General features: G+C 39.4%; 1 protein-coding gene across 6 annotated transcripts in view; it reads right to left on the minus strand.

Annotated features, from left to right (window-relative positions):
• ralgapa2 (Ral GTPase activating protein catalytic subunit alpha 2) overlaps window positions 1–21,539 on the minus strand; it is a 107,412-nt gene that overhangs the window by 46,619 nt on the left and 39,254 nt on the right. For 3 of the 6 annotated variants that reach the window (XM_072689477.1, XM_072689476.1, XM_072689480.1), the window contains exons 5-29: window positions 20,663–20,706; window positions 20,314–20,494; window positions 19,248–19,363; window positions 18,981–19,119; window positions 17,102–17,304; window positions 15,961–16,191; window positions 14,741–14,917; window positions 14,057–14,191; window positions 13,025–13,173; window positions 12,841–12,952; window positions 12,436–12,673; window positions 11,667–11,849; window positions 10,110–10,253; window positions 9,661–9,783; window positions 9,410–9,510; window positions 9,001–9,091; window positions 8,491–8,685; window positions 7,272–7,409; window positions 6,536–6,729; window positions 6,135–6,233; window positions 5,809–5,964; window positions 1,480–1,608; window positions 886–1,014; window positions 723–781; window positions 195–303 (exon numbers count right to left, since the gene is read on the minus strand). In XM_072689477.1, the coding sequence (XP_072545578.1) occupies window positions 195–303; window positions 723–781; window positions 886–1,014; window positions 1,480–1,608; window positions 5,809–5,964; window positions 6,135–6,233; window positions 6,536–6,729; window positions 7,272–7,409; window positions 8,491–8,685; window positions 9,001–9,091; window positions 9,410–9,510; window positions 9,661–9,783; window positions 10,110–10,253; window positions 11,667–11,849; window positions 12,436–12,673; window positions 12,841–12,952; window positions 13,025–13,173; window positions 14,057–14,191; window positions 14,741–14,917; window positions 15,961–16,191; window positions 17,102–17,304; window positions 18,981–19,119; window positions 19,248–19,363; window positions 20,314–20,494; window positions 20,663–20,706 (3,575 nt within the window). The remainder of the gene's footprint in view (window positions 1–194; window positions 304–722; window positions 782–885; window positions 1,015–1,479; window positions 1,609–5,808; window positions 5,965–6,134; window positions 6,234–6,535; window positions 6,730–7,271; window positions 7,410–8,490; window positions 8,686–9,000; window positions 9,092–9,409; window positions 9,511–9,660; window positions 9,784–10,109; window positions 10,254–11,666; window positions 11,850–12,435; window positions 12,674–12,840; window positions 12,953–13,024; window positions 13,174–14,056; window positions 14,192–14,740; window positions 14,918–15,960; window positions 16,192–17,101; window positions 17,305–18,980; window positions 19,120–19,247; window positions 19,364–20,313; window positions 20,495–20,662; window positions 20,707–21,539) is intronic. The other 3 variants (XM_072689479.1, XM_072689478.1, XM_072689481.1) reach the window with 3 other exon arrangements.

Consider the following 21,539-nt stretch of genomic DNA (forward strand, 5'->3'; position numbering starts at 1 on the left):
GAGAGAGAGAACGAGAGAGAGACAGCAGTATTTTATTATTATAGAGAGAGTATTTTATTGTCCTTACCAGGTATGTCACTAATTATATGTAAACACACATGCATCTGTGCACACACGAACACAGGGAGATCATTGGTTGTGCCGAGAAGGCTAAAAGACTATATAATAATAGACTATAGAAAAACCACCCTCACCTTTAATGTGACACCCAGCACATTGATGGCATCTTTTACTTGATGGTGAATCTTTTCCTGCCCAAGTTCCTCACACACCCAGAGACCCAGACTGCAGATGGCGACACACCTACAGCACCCATTGGCAGAGCACAAAGAAATAAAATCAGTACTACAGTAATGTGATTTATACATATTGATATGTTTCTTCTGAAATAGTTTATTCTGCTTTTGTTGGAGTAACTGTCTCTACTGTCCAGGGAAGGCTTTCTACAAGATTTTGGAACACTGCTGTGAGGATTTGATAGCATTCAGCGACAAGAGCATTACTGAGGTGTTTTGTTTTCACTTGAGACTAATAGAATTTTAAGACAGCGCATGGATATTTCAATCAGGTTTACAATATTTTATTATAAGTATTTTAATCAGTAAAAATATATAAAAAATATATACAGACAAAATATATTTACTGGACAGTAGACTTTACTGACAGCATATATATTGTTAAATATATGTAGCTTAGCTCAACAGACAATTGCTACGGTTTACCTGGCCCCTTCACATGGCTCATTACGTGCTGTCTTCAGCAGAATGTTCACAAGGTAGTCCTAAACATAGAAAAGAAAAAAACAAAACAAAACAAAAAAAATCACACAAATATATCTCACATTGCTAAAACAACAACCAACACACTCTTGACTACAGAACATACCTTTATGTCCTCTTTGCCAACCACAATGTCCTGAGTTCCAGGTATAGCCTGCAGTGAAGGAATCTGCTGATATAGGTTGGGGAAGCAGACCAGAGACCCAAGCAACGTTTGTGCTTCAATCCTTGGAGCCTGTGAACCAAAGTCAGAATCCAATTACTACCGACCTAACAGCTATTAAAGCTCATGTGTGTATACACACACACACACACACACACACACAAATAATAATAATAATAATAATAATAATAATGATGTATAGATCATTATTGATGTATAGATGTGTGTATATACATAATACAGCAAGTGGAGCCCAATTGTACTAATGCTTTTTACCCAAGGTTGTTCAAACTTGAAAATCTGCTCAATTTTCTAATCTCTGGCTAAATTGTACATTCTGTCCTGAGTACGTCTTTATTTAGTTACGTACAGCTTCAGCAGCAAGCTGAGAGTGTCTGTGTGAGGGTGTACCGTCTGTAGACTAGCAGAAATAGAGTGGAAGAGGTAAGGGAAGATGGTGTGAGGGTGTACTATGTGCAGAGCCACAGAGGCAAGCTGAGGGTGTCTGTGTGAGGGTGTAAACACTGGCACTAATACCTCAAAGGAGTCAGTGCTGAGGACACGAGTGGCAGCAGTGATGAAGTCCCCCACCAGCATGGTGAATCCAGGCAGGCCCAGGAAGAAGAAGCGAGGTGAACACCACCTGATCATCGTGTTCAACACATCCTGAAAGAGAGAGAGCGAGTGGGAGAGGGAGAGAGAGAGAATGAGATAATAACAATGATGTTATTTCAAGATGATGAATATAAAATGAGTATAAAACACTCTCTCAGCTCTTTATACCTTTTTATTCTTTATTCTATTCATTGATTATTTTTCTCTCTTAGTGTAATACTTAACTCTGTGTGCTTGTGACATGTCATACTTATGTTGCTCTCACCAAGTAAAATCCCTTGTATGGTGAAATAAAGAGACTGATTCTGAAAACCTAAGGGTAATTGTTTCCTCCACACTTTAGACAAGCAGCATGTTCCTACTATGGAGTACTTCTGAAAGATGATCACTGCTTTTACATTACAGACACAAACACACAAATAAACACACACACATGCACACTCCCACATCTCTGCCACGCATGACTGCTTGCTATCTGCTATGCTCAACACCCTTAATTGAATCCTTTGTAAAGAAAGGTGGGCAGAAGAGCCACACACAACAGAAAAAAAGAAACAACATGGGCAATAAAGCATGATGGAAAAGGAAAAAAAAGAGACCTGCTGAGATGAAGATGTGAAATTGGTGGAAGCGTCGAGTTCGCATGGACATTTTACCCTCATTTTGCAATAATTGACCTTTGCGATGCCGAGCAAGTAGTAGTAATTAACTGCCATAAAACTGCGGGATGATTAGACGAAATGAATGCTTTGGAGGAAGCAGCAATTCTGCCAAAGCGGTTCCATTATGCAGCTGTAAATACAGCAAGCTCAATCAAAATGTTGTTTGCGGTGAAAAGGCACATGCAGACCATTGGTGGGAGGGGGTGGGTGGTTAACAGTGACAACTGTCAACAAAGCAGAAGAAAACTAAAGTGTGTGTTGTGCTTTATAACTCTTCTAGGGCTGCAATATGTAAAGAGTCTTCTAATCACTTACACTATATGGAGAAAATCATTGGGACAACTCGGTTACAACTACAGGAGCTTTTATGACATCATACCTAAATCCATAGGCATTAAAGGAGTTGGTATCTACACCACTTTGCAGCTCTAACAGCAGGTTTGGAACACAGCACTATGCACTGGGCACCTCCGCACTCAGTGACCCTGCTCTGTGACTTCGCACAATCTGAAACTTCGCAGCTACTGTGGCTCCTAAACCCCTCAACCTTTAAAAAATACCACTCACAGTTGAGGGTGGAAGTCAGTGAGCTCTTTATTAAGCCCAATTCTTTCACAAATGTTTGTAAAGGTCGACATGTATGCATGTTTAGGTGGTTGATTTTATTCACCTGTGAAAATGGGACTGAAAGAAACGCCTGCATTTAGAGCTGGGCAATATGACAATATTTTATCGTATCATGATAAATTGTGTTATGGTGATACACAATAAGCTTTTCTAAAAATATTGAGGACATTATTAGTGCAGAAAGAACACTGATCAATTGCACATTTCACTACAAACTATGTAATTACACCAGTTTAATTACATAAAGTCTGTAGTTACATGTATCGTGATAAATATTGTGTATCCCATGCATGGGCCACCAGCTGTCCTTGCTTGGACCACTATGGTGGGAAAACCCCACACGGCCTGCCATTATGAAGGTACACTGACCCTGCTTCCACAACATCAACAAGGTGGCATTGTAAAGACATCAGAAATGTTATTCATTTGTAAACCCCTTGTAGGTGGTTATATTGTTATGGCTGATTGGTGTATGTATTCTAATTCCTGGACAGATGATTCTATCGCAATGAATTACTAGGTGAGGTTAAGATGACCCAGCTACAGCGATAAAAATCAGTCTGCTGTTGATCAATAAGGCATCGTCCAGTGGATTATACCGCCCAACACCTGCTGGCAGGGCTTTGATTTGCAGACTTATCTTTTGTTTCTGTAAGATATGCTATAAGGCACTTATTAAAGATTAACCACAGACCGTATTTGAACAGGACACCATAAACACATTTCATAAGGCAGGATTGCATAAGTGTGTAAGTGTACCCAGAAAGACACTTAAATAAAAACTATTTAAACTGACCCTCTCTATGAATCGACTATTTGTTGTTGACAATGCAGCAAGAAACAGAACCTGAATGTAAAAGTCTTTTTTTATCTTTATGGGATTTCCGAAAATCTATGCAGGGTGTATAAAGTTTCATTTTATCTTTTCTATAATTTTAAAGGACAATTTTACAATTTTACAAAATATATAAATAATTAAACCAAAAAGACGTAAACAAACCCTTGGTGACTGGATTTGGAATGCTATGTTTTAGGGAAACCCATCAAGTCTGAATTGTCCACAATGATAGCCACAGGAACCTGATGCACAAAGGGTTTAAAGCCTCTGTAAGCTACATCACAGGAAAAAGGAATCACCACCACTGTAAAGAAAGCACTTTCCATGTACACAAAATCATCGCTGTGTTTTGAAATCTTTGAAGCAACTTTACTGGAGAAGGAAGACATTTGTAACTTTTCAATGGCAGTTAACATTTTATTCCAAATCATTTTGGACCATTTTGACAATGTAATGGGCAGGTAGCGGATTCCGATTAGGTCAAAAAGTGAAAAACTTCCAACTTATGCCATTTAAAAAGATGAACTGATTTCTGATTCATAGTTAAAAAAAACAACTAATATAATTGCATTTTAAACATATTAATACTAACATAATAACCTACGTGTCTGCTTCTGCTACCTTAATTTCTGCCAGAAAGAGAAATAGCAGGATTCTCTCTGAAGAGCCAGGTGTGAGAGGTGCGGAACATGGCTGTGTGTCAGTGTGTGCACTCTCTGTGGACGCAACACAGCAGGCTCAGTCAGGTTTTGGCGACAGGTCTTCAGCTCAAGCGAGCACAAACACTTCACAACAGAGAGAGGAGAGAAGCCACTGCTAGTAATCATCATCCCTCAGCCTGCTTTCACTCTTCCATTCTGCTAGTTCGTCAGTGGCATGTGCAGCCTACCTATGCTTCACATGTGTGACAGTGGAAACAGCCTATCCTCACGCCTTTGTGAGTGTGTATAGGCAATTATAGGGCTGTCAGTCAGCCACGAAGACACACATAACGTATATAACGGCCACTGAGACAAAAACTGTGAATCCGCTGTGGAGCAAAACCTGAGCTTTCTCCGTCTCTGTGCTGCTTCTTTATGACCCGCCCGGATTTGGCACGCAGATTCATATTGTGTGTGGACTCCACAAAAGAAAGCCGAGTGCCACAGCAGCAGCACTCTCTGAGCCCACTCAGTCCCAGTGCCAACACACGTCCCTCGTCCCTCATCACACACACAGCAACCGTCCATCTTTAATTAATCCCACACACACACCACAGGAGCTCCAATATTATTTAATGACATGGAAAACATTATAATGAGCTTGTCTCTTGGCCAGAGCAGAAAAGCCCATAGTTTGAGTCCAGGCATGGACAAACACATGCAAGCACAAAACTAGGCAAAAGAGTTTTATCAGAGCTCTTACTGTTTCCTTATATGCCTTTCTCTTGCACACAACTTCACTAACAGTATGCCGATATTATTATTATTTATCTAAATATTCTACAAAATTTAATTTAACATAAAAGTTCACTTTGTAGCATTTTGGCATTTAATCCAATATTAGGGAAATTATTTTGCACTGACAATAGCATCATCTTGTGACCAACTTATTTTTTATTTTATTGTTCATTACTGTCATCATGTAAATAAACTATTCATTTATTAATAACTGTCTCTTCTTACTTTACATACTGAAGCCACAACGCTACATGTTCAGTAACACATACTGCATAAAACACTGGCTCCATCTAGTGGTGTACACATGTAAGCATCATTACTACTATCATTCAATTCTGTTTACTAAGAAACTGAAATATCAACTATAAGCAAAAAAATAATGCTTTTAATGATATAAATCCCATTAGGTTGCAGACAAATTAATACTAAGACTGTGAAGTGCTAGTCCTGAGCACTTTAACAGATTGGAAATAATTAGTACTTTAATTTTAATCATTAGTAACTGAGAATTTGAAAAAGAGAAATGTAGAAGAATCTATTGTTTAATCAAAAAACATAAAATAACAAGTAATATCACATTTTTAAATGGTATTGTATATCCCACATACTGATACTGATGTGTTACACAGTTTTCACAGTGGTGGATGGGGTGGGAATATTACGGCTCACGTGGGCTGCCACATACCTGGTCTTCACTGGTAAACCCCTTGTGCATGACATGGTAGAGATATACCAGGAAATCACTGTTTGGCAGCACATCCTGATGTTTAGTCATCATCTCACAGATCAGCCTGTAGGCCTGCAGCTTTCCACTCTTAAACTCTGCTGGCAGCATAGTGGCCTAAGGATATAGAGAAAAGTGCAGAAGCTCATTTAAACAAAAGAGATGTTAAATTGTTTCGCAGTCAACAACAACAAAGAAAATGTTCTGTTCTATAGAGCTTACCATAAGAAATTCTGATGTCCTAAACTAAGTACCATAATTAACTGTACTTAATGGAAGAATCTCACCTTGAAGAGCCAGGAGGCCAGCATCCGGAGAGGAGGAATGAAAAGCGTTCTGGACAGAGCTGACTGGTTGTCTACATTAATTCCCAAGTTATCTCTTATCTGCAGTCCAAGTTAGACAGAAAAACAAACCAAAAAACCCACAGACAGTTTAGTTGCAGAAAACAATTCAATGAGCTGAAATGTGATTTAATTTGTGCAAAAAAATAAATGTATTTTTTGTACAATTATATTACTATAGATAATGTACAAATGAAATAGACATGTGGTTTACATGTTAAATGGTGGGGTAAAAGTTCTCCTTACTTATTAGCTAAAAATGCTTATTTTATAAAATTGGCACATCCAACATTTCTTGGCCGATCAAGTAAGGCTCTGTTGCCAATACTTCAGGTTGGTATTACCTTTGCCAGTTTGTGCCATAGCTCATACAGGTAGCTGAAGACCTTGGCATGGATACGAGGGCAGCGTATGCTATTAACATCTCCAAGAATTCCCAAAATCCTCCTCCAGAGCACAAAGGCAGAATCTGCATGCCAGCCAGTCAAGCAACCACCTGCAATGATGCTGATGTCATCAGCCAGAAATTCACTGCTGTCTGTAAAATAAACAACAAAGAAATTAAAAAAACAAGAGAAAAAAAGAGAAAATAAAGGTAGGATGGAGTACCCCCCCCTTCACAGCCAACTGTAAAGTAGCCAACAAAGGGGATCTGTAAATGCTTCAATCAACATTTCAAGGAGTTTAATATTATATACTGTTTGTCTATTTACAATAAAGTTGTGTGTACTTCAAGATTTAATGACCAAATGCAAGGCATTCTGGATGTTAAATCTAGCCGTGACTTAATTCTGGATGCTACACAGATGCTACTGTCAGTGAACATAGAATGATCTTGTTTCTGAATGAACATTCTGCAACGTATCTAAAACATCTTTTTTTTCACTGTACAATAAAATGTGGCAGAAGTCAGAAAAGTCAGAAAGACTCCTTTAATAAAAGAAAACAAACAAACAAAAACAAACTGTACATTCTGCTGAATGTCACAGTTCCAATCCATTTCAAACCAAGACCACGTGACAGTGGAGGCACTGCCAGGTTGGAGGGGAGAGAGGATGGAAAGGAAAACTGGTGAAATACCCAGATCATGATGCATGTGCATGGCGTCCTCCAGTAGCTGAGGGCCGTCGCTGTAGCCCTGGGGCAGCAGCAGGGCAGGAGAAACAGGGGGGCATGGGGACAGAGGGGCAGAGTGGAGCGAGTGGACACACTCAGAACCTACACACACACACACACACACACACAGTGGTGGAAGCACAAGGTGGAGAATCACAGACAGAGTCAATCACAACAGGAAACACATGTGGTGCTTGGATTGCTCATAAAGCCGGTAGATGATTCACAAATGGAATCATTATCAAATGTAAGAGGACTTAACATTTGATCATATGGTGCTTTAGTTCACAAAATGAACCTGTAATTGAGGAGAGGAATTCATTGAGGAGAATGAATGAAGATTCACAATCACAGAGGGACACGGTTACACAGAAAAACAATGGGATGTGAAACATCACACTTCATCATGCTGAGCAATGGATTCACACTGAATACAGTGGACAAGTGTAAGAATTCAGACAGTATACTTGATCATCAGAAAGCAAGATCAAGGTTAACAGATGAGGAGTCAAGAAGAGTGAACACTTGGAGAGGGTGAGGGGAAGGGATAGGAGGTGTATTGACTTAAAAGTGAATACCATTATGGCACTGTTCCATGACATGGATTTTACCATATCATGGATTGAATTATGCTGTGGCACTTTTAATGTAAAATGTACAGCTGTCCTCACAAAAATGCTAGGGCTGTTTTTTGTACAGTAGTGTTGTTGAGCCAGTGATTGGATCATGAACTCAAGCTACTGAGTTCACAAATCCATTTTATGCATGCAAATCTGCAGTAGAAACTGCTCAAATGATAATGATTTGAAACACACCCGTTGGTCTTGGAATGGACGGTTTGAAACAAATACTGCATAGTTTTTGTTTGACTTTCTGTTTACTGCATTCATTTAACACATTTTTTAAGTATTGCACAAGTATTGCATTTTAAGTATGTCCTAAAACTACAATAATGCGTGTTACAATTAGTATTTGAACAATAAAGGAAAGAAAGCATTCCGATGACAATTAGTCAAAATACGACAAAATACAATTACTACTAGTACTACCATCATGTGGTATCATGGTATCACACTGCTATGTGTATTTTGCTGTATCTTAAAAAGAGGAAAGTATTTGGTGGTTTAACAGAAAAAAAAAATTATGCAATCCATTGGTCAGTTAATGGATTGGGCTATTGTACCTGCAAGTGCTTCGGTGTGACTGAGCAGCAGGCTCCTCTGGCTCTCCGAGTCCGCCGCCATCCCCACGCTCACACTTACACTGACGTCATTAGGAGAGGGACAGTCAGGCTCCTCCTCTACAGCATGCCATGTCAGCAGATTGACATCAGCATCGTTGAGGTAGCAGTTGGACGTCTCGCTACTCACACTCTCGCCTGCAGAGAAAGCGCAAAAGAAAGTGAGAGACAGATACTACAGTCTGGTAAACCCTTACAGCAGTTAAAGGCAACCCCTACAGCCACTGAATTCTGTGTTTATTTCTCCTTCTGAAACAACTGAAACCTAAGACCTCTAGCTAACTCTGTTTACAGACTTTTTATTCGATTTTTATTCTTAACTTTTTATACCAATGTATAATACATTCTTATTTCAACCCAAATAAAGCTATTGCTACTAGTATCTACAGACTGGTTACAGAGACTTTAGAGGGTATATTTGGTGAATCGCGACACAGATGAGCAGCCGCTTACTTTTTTCATGGAGCTTGGACCTTGAACTGATGGAGCCAGCATCTCCTGGGCAGTCCAGATCTCCTGGACTGCTGCTCCGCCGAACCAGGATCTGAGTCAAACGTGAAGAAAATTTAAACCAATAAAAGCAGAGAGTGCCAATGACTAGTCATCAAAGGAGATTAGACAACGATGTTCATTACAAAAACACATGCTCATCTCAACAGAATGAAATATTTTGAGGAGTGTTGGGGTAATATGGGTGAATTTTCTATTGCATATACAAAACTGTAACAGCAGCGGCAAGCTAACAGAAACCAAAGAATATATGACCGCTACACTCACTGAGTAATCATGCAATCGTCAATAGATTAAGACAAAGGAATAACTGACTAGAAAAATTATGAAGAGTGGGATGTACAGGACTGACCGTGGGAGCCTCATTCTCCCTCTTTCCCACTGAGCTGCTCTCAGACAACCAAGGAGCCCCATCATGACTGCCTGTGTTTGGAGAGTCCTCTCTCCTCTGACCTACAGTTTAACACAACAACAAGCAAAAACAGAACATTAGAAAGGTTTTGGTAAAATAAGTCCTCTATTTGTATTCTGGTATTCAGCTCTTGGTCTAAAATGTGCATTCATGGCAGTGAAGAAGGCAAATGTGTTTGTGCACGTGTTTACCTGGGAAGGAATCTGTGAGCTGCTGAGTGATGTCTGAGGTGCTGCTGCTGCGAGGAAGAGGACTGTCTCCGTCCCCCACCTCTACTTCTCCTCCACATTCAGACAGCTGACACTCTTCCACGTCTGACATATAGAGGGAATGATGACATAAGACATTGCCCATACACTTCAAATAAAAAAGCACCTCACAGGTGTGTTGGTACATGAAATGTACACATATATAGTTCTAGTCAATTTGTTAGTATAATAAGATGATATTTAATGGTATGCCATTTATTAGTCATAAAAGATATGACATTGTTATGACAAATGTAAAAATAATGTGTGGTAAATGTGACATTTTTGACAGAATAAGGTGAGAGATTTGTAGTGGATGACAGCATGGGGAAAGGTTGAGAGGAAAATAAAAAGGAAGCTCTGAAAGGAGAAGTGAGACAGTGCAAAGTTACCTGAGAGTCTGTGAGAGCAGTGAGAGTTGTGAGAGATACCAGGCAAGAAAGAGCTGACAGTGTGCAGCAGCATTGGCACACTCTTAGTGGCCGGCAAAGCTTCATACAGATGCACACAGTTGCTGATAGACTGGCTTCGCTTAGCTGGCCAAAGAATGAGCAGGGAAAGGCAAAAATATAGAAAGAAAAACAGAGAAAAAGAAAAAATATATACAGCAAGAGAGAGAGAGAGAGGAGAGAGAGAATTGGGGAGAAATAGAGTGCAAAGTCAATCACAACCTACACCAGTGAAAAAATACTGCAAAGAGCTTTTCAAAGGAGAAGTGGGAGACAAGGAAAATCAGATTATCTGAAATAGTCAGGGATAAGATGAAAAAGTAAATAACAACTACTTACACATAACACAAGCAATGTTTTTCTGATTTCTATTGCATTCTTACACCATAGTAAGTTCCGGCCACACAATGTGGCCGAGAGGAATTCAATGAACGTCAATATCTTCTGATCTCTTTGGTCTCATGGGAATCAGTGGCAGTATTACATGGTATATCACTGCCTGTCGTCTTACTGCATAAAAACATTTGTGATCTAACTCATAACCACAGTCACAAAAGAATGCAAAGTCAACAAGTACAGAATGTTTCACAAACAAAGCCTTGTACAAAATACCCTAATTGTGACAGCCTGAAATGACAAAGGAGCAATTATTTAATGCTTTTTCAATTATTTATACCTTTAGTCTCTTCAAAGCTTCCTTTGATACTTAATACATAACCAGGTAATATGAAGTAGACAGTTTAAAGTATTTTCTGCCAGCGACGATAACGTTACCATTAACATTACTGTTGTTCTTAGACGCCACTTCATGTCATGCCTGGTGGTGAGCTTTGAAAGGGAAAGCTGCTATTCTTCCTTCTGCAGCGTACTTTTATTCCTGGCTTTGCTTTCTAGATAATATCACTTTCGTTGCGTTACCTATTTATGCATTTTAATGAGCATTAATTACGCTCTTAATGAATCTATCAAAAACAGCTAAGCATTTGATGTGGTCGGCTCTCTTAACAAAGCGAGGAGAACGCTCGCCTGTTTGAAGATGAATGCAGGAGAAATCCAATTAGGCAAAACAAAATGAGGAATCTGGAGCCACAGTGTTTTTTTTGTTTTTTTTCTCATGTGGCTTTTTTCACAAGTGCACACGAGCGCACATATCTATGGGTGGTTTTTTAAGAGCTATCCTTCAGTCTCAAATGCATCTGCTCCAAACTCAAGCAGCTCTCCAGAGATGCAATCTCCTCCTACGCAGAAAGGGAAAGTCGAGAGCCAGTTGCGCGCGTGTAGTTAGTGAGTGTGTGGCTGGAAAAAAAAAAAAAAAATAGAAGGTAGAGAAAGGAAAGAGAAACCGAGAGGAAGAGGGAGAAAGGTAAACAGAAAAAAAGACGAGAGAGAGAGAGAGAGAGAGAGAGAGAGAGAGAGAGAGAGAGAGAGAAGAGAAAGAGAGAAAGAGAAAGAACAGAGAGAGTGCATATTACTTGAGAAGAGCCTAAGTGCTGTTCTGACCTGAGGCTTTCTGTCTAACGTTGTTGCGGGCTTTCTCCACAGCAGGAGCTCCGGTGGTGGTGGCACTGCGGAAGCGCATGGGTTCCTGGGCTCCAGCTCCAGGTTGCTCTCCAGAATTCCTCCAGCTCAGAGAGAACGCACGCGCTACTGATGATGACGACTTCTGAGAATCCTGCATCACACCTACACAAACACATACACACACACCATTACCTACTGTTACAGTTACAAGAACAAAGCAATGGATGTAGGTTAACACTGACCACTGTAGTCCACATTATTCTCACAAAGCAATGCCAGAGACTAATTAGCTTACTGGTTGAATCTGGTGTGTTGGAACAGGCAAATAATGCTGGAAAAATGCTGGAAAACCATGTAAATGTAAATAAATATAACCAATTACAATTAGGGATGCATAACAATACTGAAATCATATCTGTGTTGGTAGGACACTGCTTAAAACAAATAATAGCAAATCTTTAGATTTGACTGATACTTATTCATTTGTAGTTTTTAGGACTCTACAGGAGCAGAATAATTAAGCAACGCTAGTCTACTAAGCTGAAGTTTTGGGAATTTTTACATTTCTTAAATGTTTACGTAGAAGATACTAAAACATATATCAATATACCGATCACTGTTAATAAAACATATCGATCTTAGCTTGAAATTCTCATTTCACTGCATCCATTATTACAATAATATTTATACAAAATATACGTACACTTGTAATGCATCCACATTAGCACGCACACACAGATTCACAAACCTCTGCCACGCTGCTTTTTCTCTTTCTGCTCAGACAGCTTGTCGAGGGGAAGGTTGTTGAGGTCCAGGCCGTAGACGTAGCGGGCAAGCACAGCGGTTAGAGAGTCCATGATGCTGGCCCACTCACTCACCAGCTCCTCCCAGTGGCTGAGTGAGGACAGCACCGCCAGCAGCTCGTCCCACAGCTCTCGAGAGATGAACACACTCAGGTTGGCCCGCACCCATGCCACAATTATAGTCTGCAAGAAAACAAAGGGTTTCATCACTGAAGTCACAGCAAAACATGGAAATATTGTTACCTATAAAAGCTAACCCTACAGGGTCTCAGGTGTCAGTGTGTTCAGGTCAACAGTTAGATACAGCTTGTAGCAGTGATAGCATGATGAGGTTGAGGTTGCTGACTCACTCTGAATAGAACACTGGCCAGACTCTGAGCAAAGATGTCTTTTCTTTGGTCTTCCTGCGGCCTCTTCATCACTGCCTCAGTTATTCTTAACAGTACCTGAAGCATCTGCTCCCTTTAAAAATAATAACAGAAGTCAGCATGCGAGTCTAATATAAACTCTTAAGAGATGGAGACAAAGACTTACCAAGTTTGTCTGTTCATGTTTTGCTCCATGATCATGTGACGGTAGATGCTGAGCACGGCTCTGCAGACCTCCACTTGATTTTCCAGCAGTTTGGGAACATCTTGACATGGCTCCAGGAGGAACACATTAGCAGAGTTTGTCAGAAAGACCTGCAAACAAACAAACGAAGTGAGAAAGGATATCGCTAACTGATGATTTACAGTAGTTATGTTTCCATTCGAATGATTCTTCATGCATGATAAACATCATGTTCCGTGAAAGAAATATTTTCCATTATGCATTATCAGATATCAAAAATGTGAAAATCTGCATAGGAAACATTTACACATAAATGTGGTGTCTTGAAAGATTTTACTCTCTTGTCTCACAACAAAAGTTGTATGAGCACAGCAATGATCAAGGAAAAACTGACAACTGACTTTTCTTCAATTACTCATAATATCGCTTGAGCAAAAAATGGTCATTCAATCAGTCATAAGAGCATTTTGGAAATATGAGCCTTTACATTGTAAGTGTTTTTTTTTCCCCTGATTATTGCCATTTAGCAGACGCTCTTATCCTTAGTGCTCAGTTCAATCAGAAAATATCCCAAGCTAACAGGCCTCAAGATAACGCGTTTAGATACTGACAAATGCAAAAGTCACTATGCATACCTAGCACTCAAGAGCCAGATGTATCCACTACATTATGCCTGAATGTCAAAGAAAGCAAAGTAAGACATTCAAGTGCAATCATATACCTTTAATAAGCGTAAAATTAGTATTGAGATAAGTGCTCTTAAAAGAGATGGGTCTCTAGAGAGACTAAGCTAAGATTGGCAGAACAATTTAGGTTTTGTGTCTTGCAATTTAGTATTAGCTTGTACATTTTGTGGGTTTTGAGAGCTGAACTCGACTGACTTGCACTGGACAAAGAAACTCTCACTAACAAAGAGTTGTGATCTCCCCTTAGCCACTAGGACTAATCTTAGTCATATCTTCAGTTTGACCACAGACACAGTGTTTTTCTGTGCGTGTCTGTACATGTACATACCTGTAGAGTAGACTGGATGCCAGCCTTCACATCGTGGTTCTGTTCTTCAGTCAGGCAGCCTCGACTGATAGCACTGCTAAAGGAGTAAGTGCGCCCCCAGCTGGATGACCTCTTGTGTCCGTGGCTCTCCATCACCTATAGGCACATACAGGTCAGTTCAAAACAAGCACTCCCATTATACTCACATAAACACATGGAGGGAACCAACATCAGAGTGGATTCATTCAATGTATACAGATTTATTTATTATACTTTTATTCCTAAACCACAAATCAAATAGTTCATACTACATGATCAAATTACTTGATTTTAAAGTTGTCTTTGTGCTGAACTTGTTATTGTATTCGCTCTTGTTTTGAGTAATCATAATTTAGTAAACACTTTCAAAAAGAATCTTGGCGCTGCTTTGCTTTATTTGAATCTGACATCTCCTCCACAGCAAACTTTTCTTACAGTGCTTTATAATTAATAAATAAATGTACAGTTCACAACAGTAATGAAATCAATGAGGACATGAATACAAATCAAGCAAACAACCAAGACAAAGCAAATCCCCAAGATGTCTGCAGCTTCTGAGGTAGCTGTAGGGACATCAAATTTCCTAAAGCTAAATGCAATAGTGAAACAAAAACAACAAAATACTTTATTCAGACTTGATTTTAACTCCATGACATGCATTAATACCTGTGAGTGTGTAGTGTCAGTCTCGATAGGTGGCTGCCCCTCTTCTGCCTCTTCCTCATCTTGATCTGTTTTTTCAGGCTCTATCATAAAGGTGGGCCTCTCCTGCAGTATCCATTTCCTGTACACTTTAATCACCTTACGGGTGGCTGAGGCCTCACAGGACGGCAGCAGGAAGGCCTGAAGGGAGACACAATATTGCTTTTATACCAACGCAATAACCATTACCAATAACCAGCAAACAGATTAAACAGTTATCCTTTATAACGTAGTATCTCCTGTATCATACTATCATAGATAAATGACCAGTAGCAAGAAATCAGGGTCATCACCATTACAAAAAAATATTTTAGCATCAAAACAAATGTATTCATGTAGTAAAAATAAAACAAAATACTGTGTTAAACAAAAAAATAAACAAACACTATAATGGCCACAATTACAAAAAACAAACAAAAACGGATCCCTTCTATGTTTTGTCTGACGTTAAGGAAGGTGCAGTCTACAAACAACAAAACAGTCCAATTGGGGACTACTTTGAGTACCAACTGGTTTCTGATAAATGCAGATGTGTACTTGTTTGGTAGCAATGGGAAAAGGAAATGGAGTAATCCAAAAAGCAATGCTAAGAGGGGAATAACGACAACTGCATTATGACACACTTGTGTTGCACAGACAAAGCACACCACCAGTGAGTGGTGCATGAACAGTGATCTGTGTCAAATGTGAGCTACCACTACTTTCATCATTACACCAAAAACAAACAAAAAATGACAATTTAATAAACAGGAAAATAAAGTTTTCAGCTGCAAGTTATCAGTTCTACTATTTTACTCTAATAATTCTAAAGCAATGAAACCCCATTCACATAAAATGTGCTCTCAAAAGAGGGAAGAAATACTTTAAAGTGCAAGTCTCTGTAGTCTGTTACAAAGACCACGTTGTTTTAATCCATCACAAAGCCTAGAAGAGGTAGAAGCTTATAATAGTGTAAAATTTGCCACATGAGGCAGACTACACTTTCCACTAAAGCGAAATGAATACAAATACAATGTCAATTCTGATAATACGACATTGTTCATTTTTCAAATTTTTCAAAAGTGTGAAATAACACATTTGTTAAAAGCATATGTACATCACAGTCTGACCACAAGATGGCAGTATAGTAATATAAAGCACATGACAACACAGAGTTAACACATGCTTGACTTTAAAAGGCTGACCTGGTGGAAGACCTCATTGACGAAGTTGACGTTGTCTCGTGTGGAGAGCAGGATGCAGTGAACCATGTCATAGACACTGCGATGCTCCTCCTCTATGCTGCACAGGCTGGAGTTACTGGCCCTGCGGTCAGACAGAGTGCTGCTGTTCGAGTGGTTCTTCTCCTGCTCCACTGGCCCATTGGGCTCCTGCTCGCTACTCTTCTCCTGACTGCTACTGCCTGCAGTTACAGTCTGTCGCAAGCACAAACATGCACAAGGTTACAGTAAGAAACACAACATGGATAAAAGTCTGTATTGGTATTAGACTGTTCCTACTGCTACGGCATGACTTTTGAAAATATATTAAAAGCTGCTAAAAAATAAATAAATAAAATAAAAACATGAATTAATGAACCAGTGACATGATGTAGGTGATGTTTAGGATTCTCTCTGACAAAGAGGATTTAGGTTTGTTGGAAGCACCACAAGGGTTCCCAAACATTGCAGTGTAGCTGCATGGGGGAGAGGAGAGGCCATCCTGCCTCCAGAAAGAACAACGGCAAGTGTTGTCTCGACTCCTAGTAGGCTATGGTAGCGCTGAAACTGAATTTGATGAATGAATTATTGGACTACCACTTTTTTAAGCATCTGTGTAGCTGAGACATCTATGATTATTGTTAAAATAAGTCCCATTAACACGCTTCTGAGACAACTCAAAATTCTACAGAACACAAGGGAAACGTGGCATCTGATAAGAGTCTGAACTGGCACAAAAGAAAGACTACTTTGGGTATGATCACGACTCTTAATCCAATTACTTTGGGTTTGATATATCATGCAGTTTGCAGCCTGTTTTCATAAAGCTTTTAAGAGTACAGTGCTGATCTAGGATCTGTCCTTGTCGGCAAGGTCATCATAAATAAAAGAGTAATTTGATCCTTGACAGGTCTCCTACTCTAAGAAGCTTTCTATACACCGGCCTCTGTCTTTACAGCAATTCAACTTTACTTCAACACAAGCTGTTGTTGTTCTAAAGAACATCCACTCAATAGAAATACTGACATACTGAAGTCTGAAAGTTGTTCTTGGAAGTCGAAATGAAGAAAAGAAATGGTTTCAGTCATCTCGCAATGTTGCTGGCTGATGTCAGTGTTTCTCCTACCTGGATGATCTTGGGAAGAACTTCTCCTCCATTTTTAGTGCTGGTTGTAGCTGTGCTCACGTACTTCTTCTCCAGGAAGAAGTTGACCAACCAGGTGATGAAGGCAACGCGAGGGGCCAGGTACTGATCTCGCGTGCAGAATGTGCTCTCATTGTTGCGTGACACTGGCACGTAGAGGGGCTTTGGTCTGTGGTGCGGGAGGTCTGAGAGGATGGAGAGAATAAAGAGAGGACAGAGGCGCATTAAAAAGGAAAATCAGACTCAAAGAGTCCAAAATACTTCTGCCATATTTATTCAAGAAAAAAGTGAGTAATGAGGTGAAGAGCTGAATGAGAATGTATTCTACTTGCTTTATGGCCTCGGGGGAGCAAAGTAGCTTTTCCCCCTTCGATTGTGATAAGGCCTTGTTTATGCTGTCCATCTCCCTTTGAACCTGTTAACCGCTACTTCGCTGATTCTCCATCTTATCCAACCTGTCACTGTGTCCTTTTAGCCCTTTAATCTGAGCTAGGACAAAGGTCTCTAAAAGTAAGAACCTGGTCCAATCACAAGCCTTCTTCTGCAACTTTCTTTTCATCGGATGTACGGTATCTTAAAACAGTATTACGAGAGAATTGGTAGTTCTTGTTCATGGGCCCTATGTACAGGCGGAAAGTAGAATACACTTTGAGCCACCCCTAAAGGAGGACACGCCCCTAAAGATTCTTCCATGCATTTCCGGACATACTGAGGGACACCAAACCATTGCTGAAAGTGAAAGAAGCATGTGGAAGTAGCAATGATAGAGACGCTATTCTCCCTATTACACAACAGTGGAGCATTACAATGCTGTTGCAGCCGTTCTCTTAAAATAAAAATGCTACATAATGTTGCTTTAACAGACTACATTATGCTTGCACATCTCAAGTTCTAATAACTTAAGATTAACTTAAGGCATTTGCAAAATAGTGGTAACTTATACTTCACTATACAATTCACCCTGAACATATGTTCTAATCACAGTGAATTAATACACACCCATACATGAAAAATATATGCATCAATCACAGTAAAATCAAATCATAATCAAAAGAGGAAGAAAGAGTAAAAGCATAAACAAAACTTGATTGGACAGAATAAATCTTACAGACACTAAAAAAAGAAATAATCACAGCCTTAAGGGCAATGCGGAAAGGGCACTTAAACCTATCATTATAAATCATTTCAATCATATATTATTTCGCTGGTCATCTTTTCATAGCAGACTCTCAAACCTCACTAGTCACTCTTGCCTATCAAATCATTTTAAAAATATCCAACAATTCATTTCAAATACATTCCCAGTAAACAGCATTCTGTTTTCATAAAGAAATTCAATGTTCAGTTCAAAAAGCATAAGATTCAAGCACGGTTTCTGGGGTAATTGGCAATTAACTTCTGCAAGCACTAGGGACTGCCATTTGTCCTAAAAGGGAATACTTTATTAGAGCTAATGGATGGAAAGGAACATGTGGGTAAGAGCACTGCAGGCATGGTGCTCTATTGTGGGCTTATGTGTATAGCGCTACATGTCAAGACCATGACACTCAAGCTCATTTCAACCAGGCATTTTATAGAAACAGTGGCCCCTCAGAACTACACATAGTACACATAGAGCAATAACACCATATGACTAAAAATGTCAAGACATTGTAGATCAAAATTAAACTGCTAGAAAAAAAAAACATAAATTCTAGCAAATGATGGTAAAAACTTTTGACACTTTTTTTTGGATACTGTACATATGGATTTTGCTAAAAAAAAATCTTGGTGACAAAGGTCACGCCCACCCACATGTAAGCCCTTGCTAGCACTTTCTTAGCTCTGGTTGATGTTACAGTGAGATATGGGGGAAACTCACCTAGCAGTGGCTTATAGAGGTTGGTGAGCTTGGTGAAGGAGGGGAAGAGGTGAGGCAAGTAGTACTTCTTAAAGAGTGTGAAGAGAAACCTGAAGCCTGTGTCCTGGTTGTCCTTCTTGTGCCATTCCAGACTGGATGCCTAGAAACGGAGATTCAGATTCAGAGTGAAGACTAATGAACTGATTACCTGATGTCCACAGATAAAGACCACTTGGATTTTCAAGTTTACAAATTCCAATTCTTTCAGAAAGTGGTAACACCTCTTACCTGAATTACCATGAACTTAAGCACAGTCTGGAGGATGTAGCAAGTCTGGTCATCTGCTACCTTCTCCCCAGGAACAGCAGGCACCAGTGGGGTGATCTCCTCGGGCACGATCTTGGCTACACACACACACACACACACACACACACACACACACACACACACACACACACACACACACACACACACAGTCTGACAGTCTGTAGCTGGTCAAAGGCATTTTGTGAAGAAAAGCAAGCAATTCAATTTTCATCGCTTTGAAATAGTCTCTGTTTATAACGCTATAAGAGAAGTGGTAGTTTTGCGTAGGATATAACAGCATTTGTCCATGGGCAGTTCAGAAGTCGCTAAAGCTTCAATAGAGGTAGGACTCTAGACAGTCTGTCCTTTTATTAGGTTGTTTTTATTATAAATAAAGTTCTATCACCACTGAACTAGTCATTTGAAAACCAAGGAAAGTCCACTTGAGTGGAAATTGGAGTTTTTCATCCAGCCTTTTCAGTTCTGAAGTCTATTCAGATTTCTGGTCATAAGAGCAAAGACACAAGGACGGTTAGAAATTTCTAGCATTTGGACAGTTCAAGGACACAGAGAAAATTCTGAGACGAGACATCCAAGAAAATCATTCCTTTCAGCATTTATCTGTGTCTTGTTTTCTCCCAGAGGCAGCATTTGATAATGACATCATAACAAAAGTACCTCCACACACAAGACTATTATTAAAGGGCACAGAGGAAAAAAAATAAAAAAATAAAACATACATCATCCTGAGGAATAAAGCCACAGGGTTAATAGAAATGTGTGAGATGAAGTCTCCTAAGAGCACAGTGAACAGTGGGGTGGAGATTAAAGGGATGGACGGCTACAGAAGGTTTTTGGTGATTTGATTATATATCAAAAGAACATCCAAACACATCCACTGTGTTTATTCATGTCCAAGTTTTATCCAAGCAGGACAAAACCATTTAAAGGTGCTGGCTGAACTGCTTGTCTCAACTCAATTATCACCAGAAAATGTAGTAGGAAAGGCATCAAGTCTGGGCTAGGCAACGCATGATCATTGTCTTACCATCAGGGGGATTGGAGAAAGGATTGTAGATGATGGTGTCTAGCGTGCAGGGACCTCTGGAGGATGGCACTGCAGGAAAGCCAGGCACCAGGCAAGCAAAGATGAGCAACTGCTCCTCTGCACAGTTGGTCTGCAGGGCCTGCAGCCACAGCAGGAACAGCCGCATGCCCTCACAACGGATCTACGTTCACATACACAAACATATGCATTAAAAACACATTAAGTATATACCTATACCTAATTACACAATGCAGTGTAGTATAGAACCGTTTTGTTGTGCCTAAATACAACAACACAGGCTGTGATCTGATTCAGGAATACTACAGTTATATTTATTTGTCAGTCTTACCTTAAAGGAATTTCCAGTGTGCAAAAGTTTTTTGAGAATAGAACCTACAAAAAAGGTAAAGAACAAACAACATTAGTGCTGAGTAAATACCAACATACAATAAAGGCATGAAAATGATTAATTATTAACACACAATTATGAATTACTGCATGCACATTCATGCTGCAAATTTCTGCATCATACCTACGTAAGGTATATAAAAAAAAACAATTAACAAATATTTAGACGTTACAGAACTCCTGAAGGTCAGTAAAGCCTCATCAAACCCAAGTTTAAAATCCCAGATGACTGCATTGCACATTAACAGTAATAACAGCAGTAGTATTATACAGTTTATTAGCATGTTATGAGAATCCATGTGTGTCTCATTAAAGCAGTCATACACATAACTTCAACTTCTATCAGTGTCTCCATGGTGTTTGGATGCACAAAATACTGTAAAATGTATTAGAAAAACTGGTATGGCTAATGATACCAACATGGGACAATGCCAAAAATGAAAAACTAAGACATAAAATGTGGGACATTTATGGTGAATCTAACCAAAATAACACCAGTAAAGGATTGTCAATTCAGTTATGGTAAACCCCAAAGTCTTAGATAAAGTTTTTTGTTTGTCTTGTTTTAAAATAGTGAAAAATGATTGGAATGTTCTCGGAACTGGAACGCAGGCAATTCAGATGTGTTGTCATTCCCAGCTCTGACATCCAATTTCCAAGGTAAATGGAACACAGCATTAGAAAAGCCTACACCCTTTTTTCCTTTAGTAAAGGCAACAGTTCAATGCCTGGTTAAAGGAGTTCTTCACTATGAGGAAAATATGTTGTAGATGGGTTTTTTTAAAGAACCATTTTTTTTTTATTAAATGGTTCTACAT

Source organism: Salminus brasiliensis, chromosome 10, assembly GCF_030463535.1.
Source record: "Salminus brasiliensis chromosome 10, fSalBra1.hap2, whole genome shotgun sequence".
Classification (NCBI taxonomy): domain Eukaryota; kingdom Metazoa; phylum Chordata; class Actinopteri; order Characiformes; family Bryconidae; genus Salminus; species Salminus brasiliensis.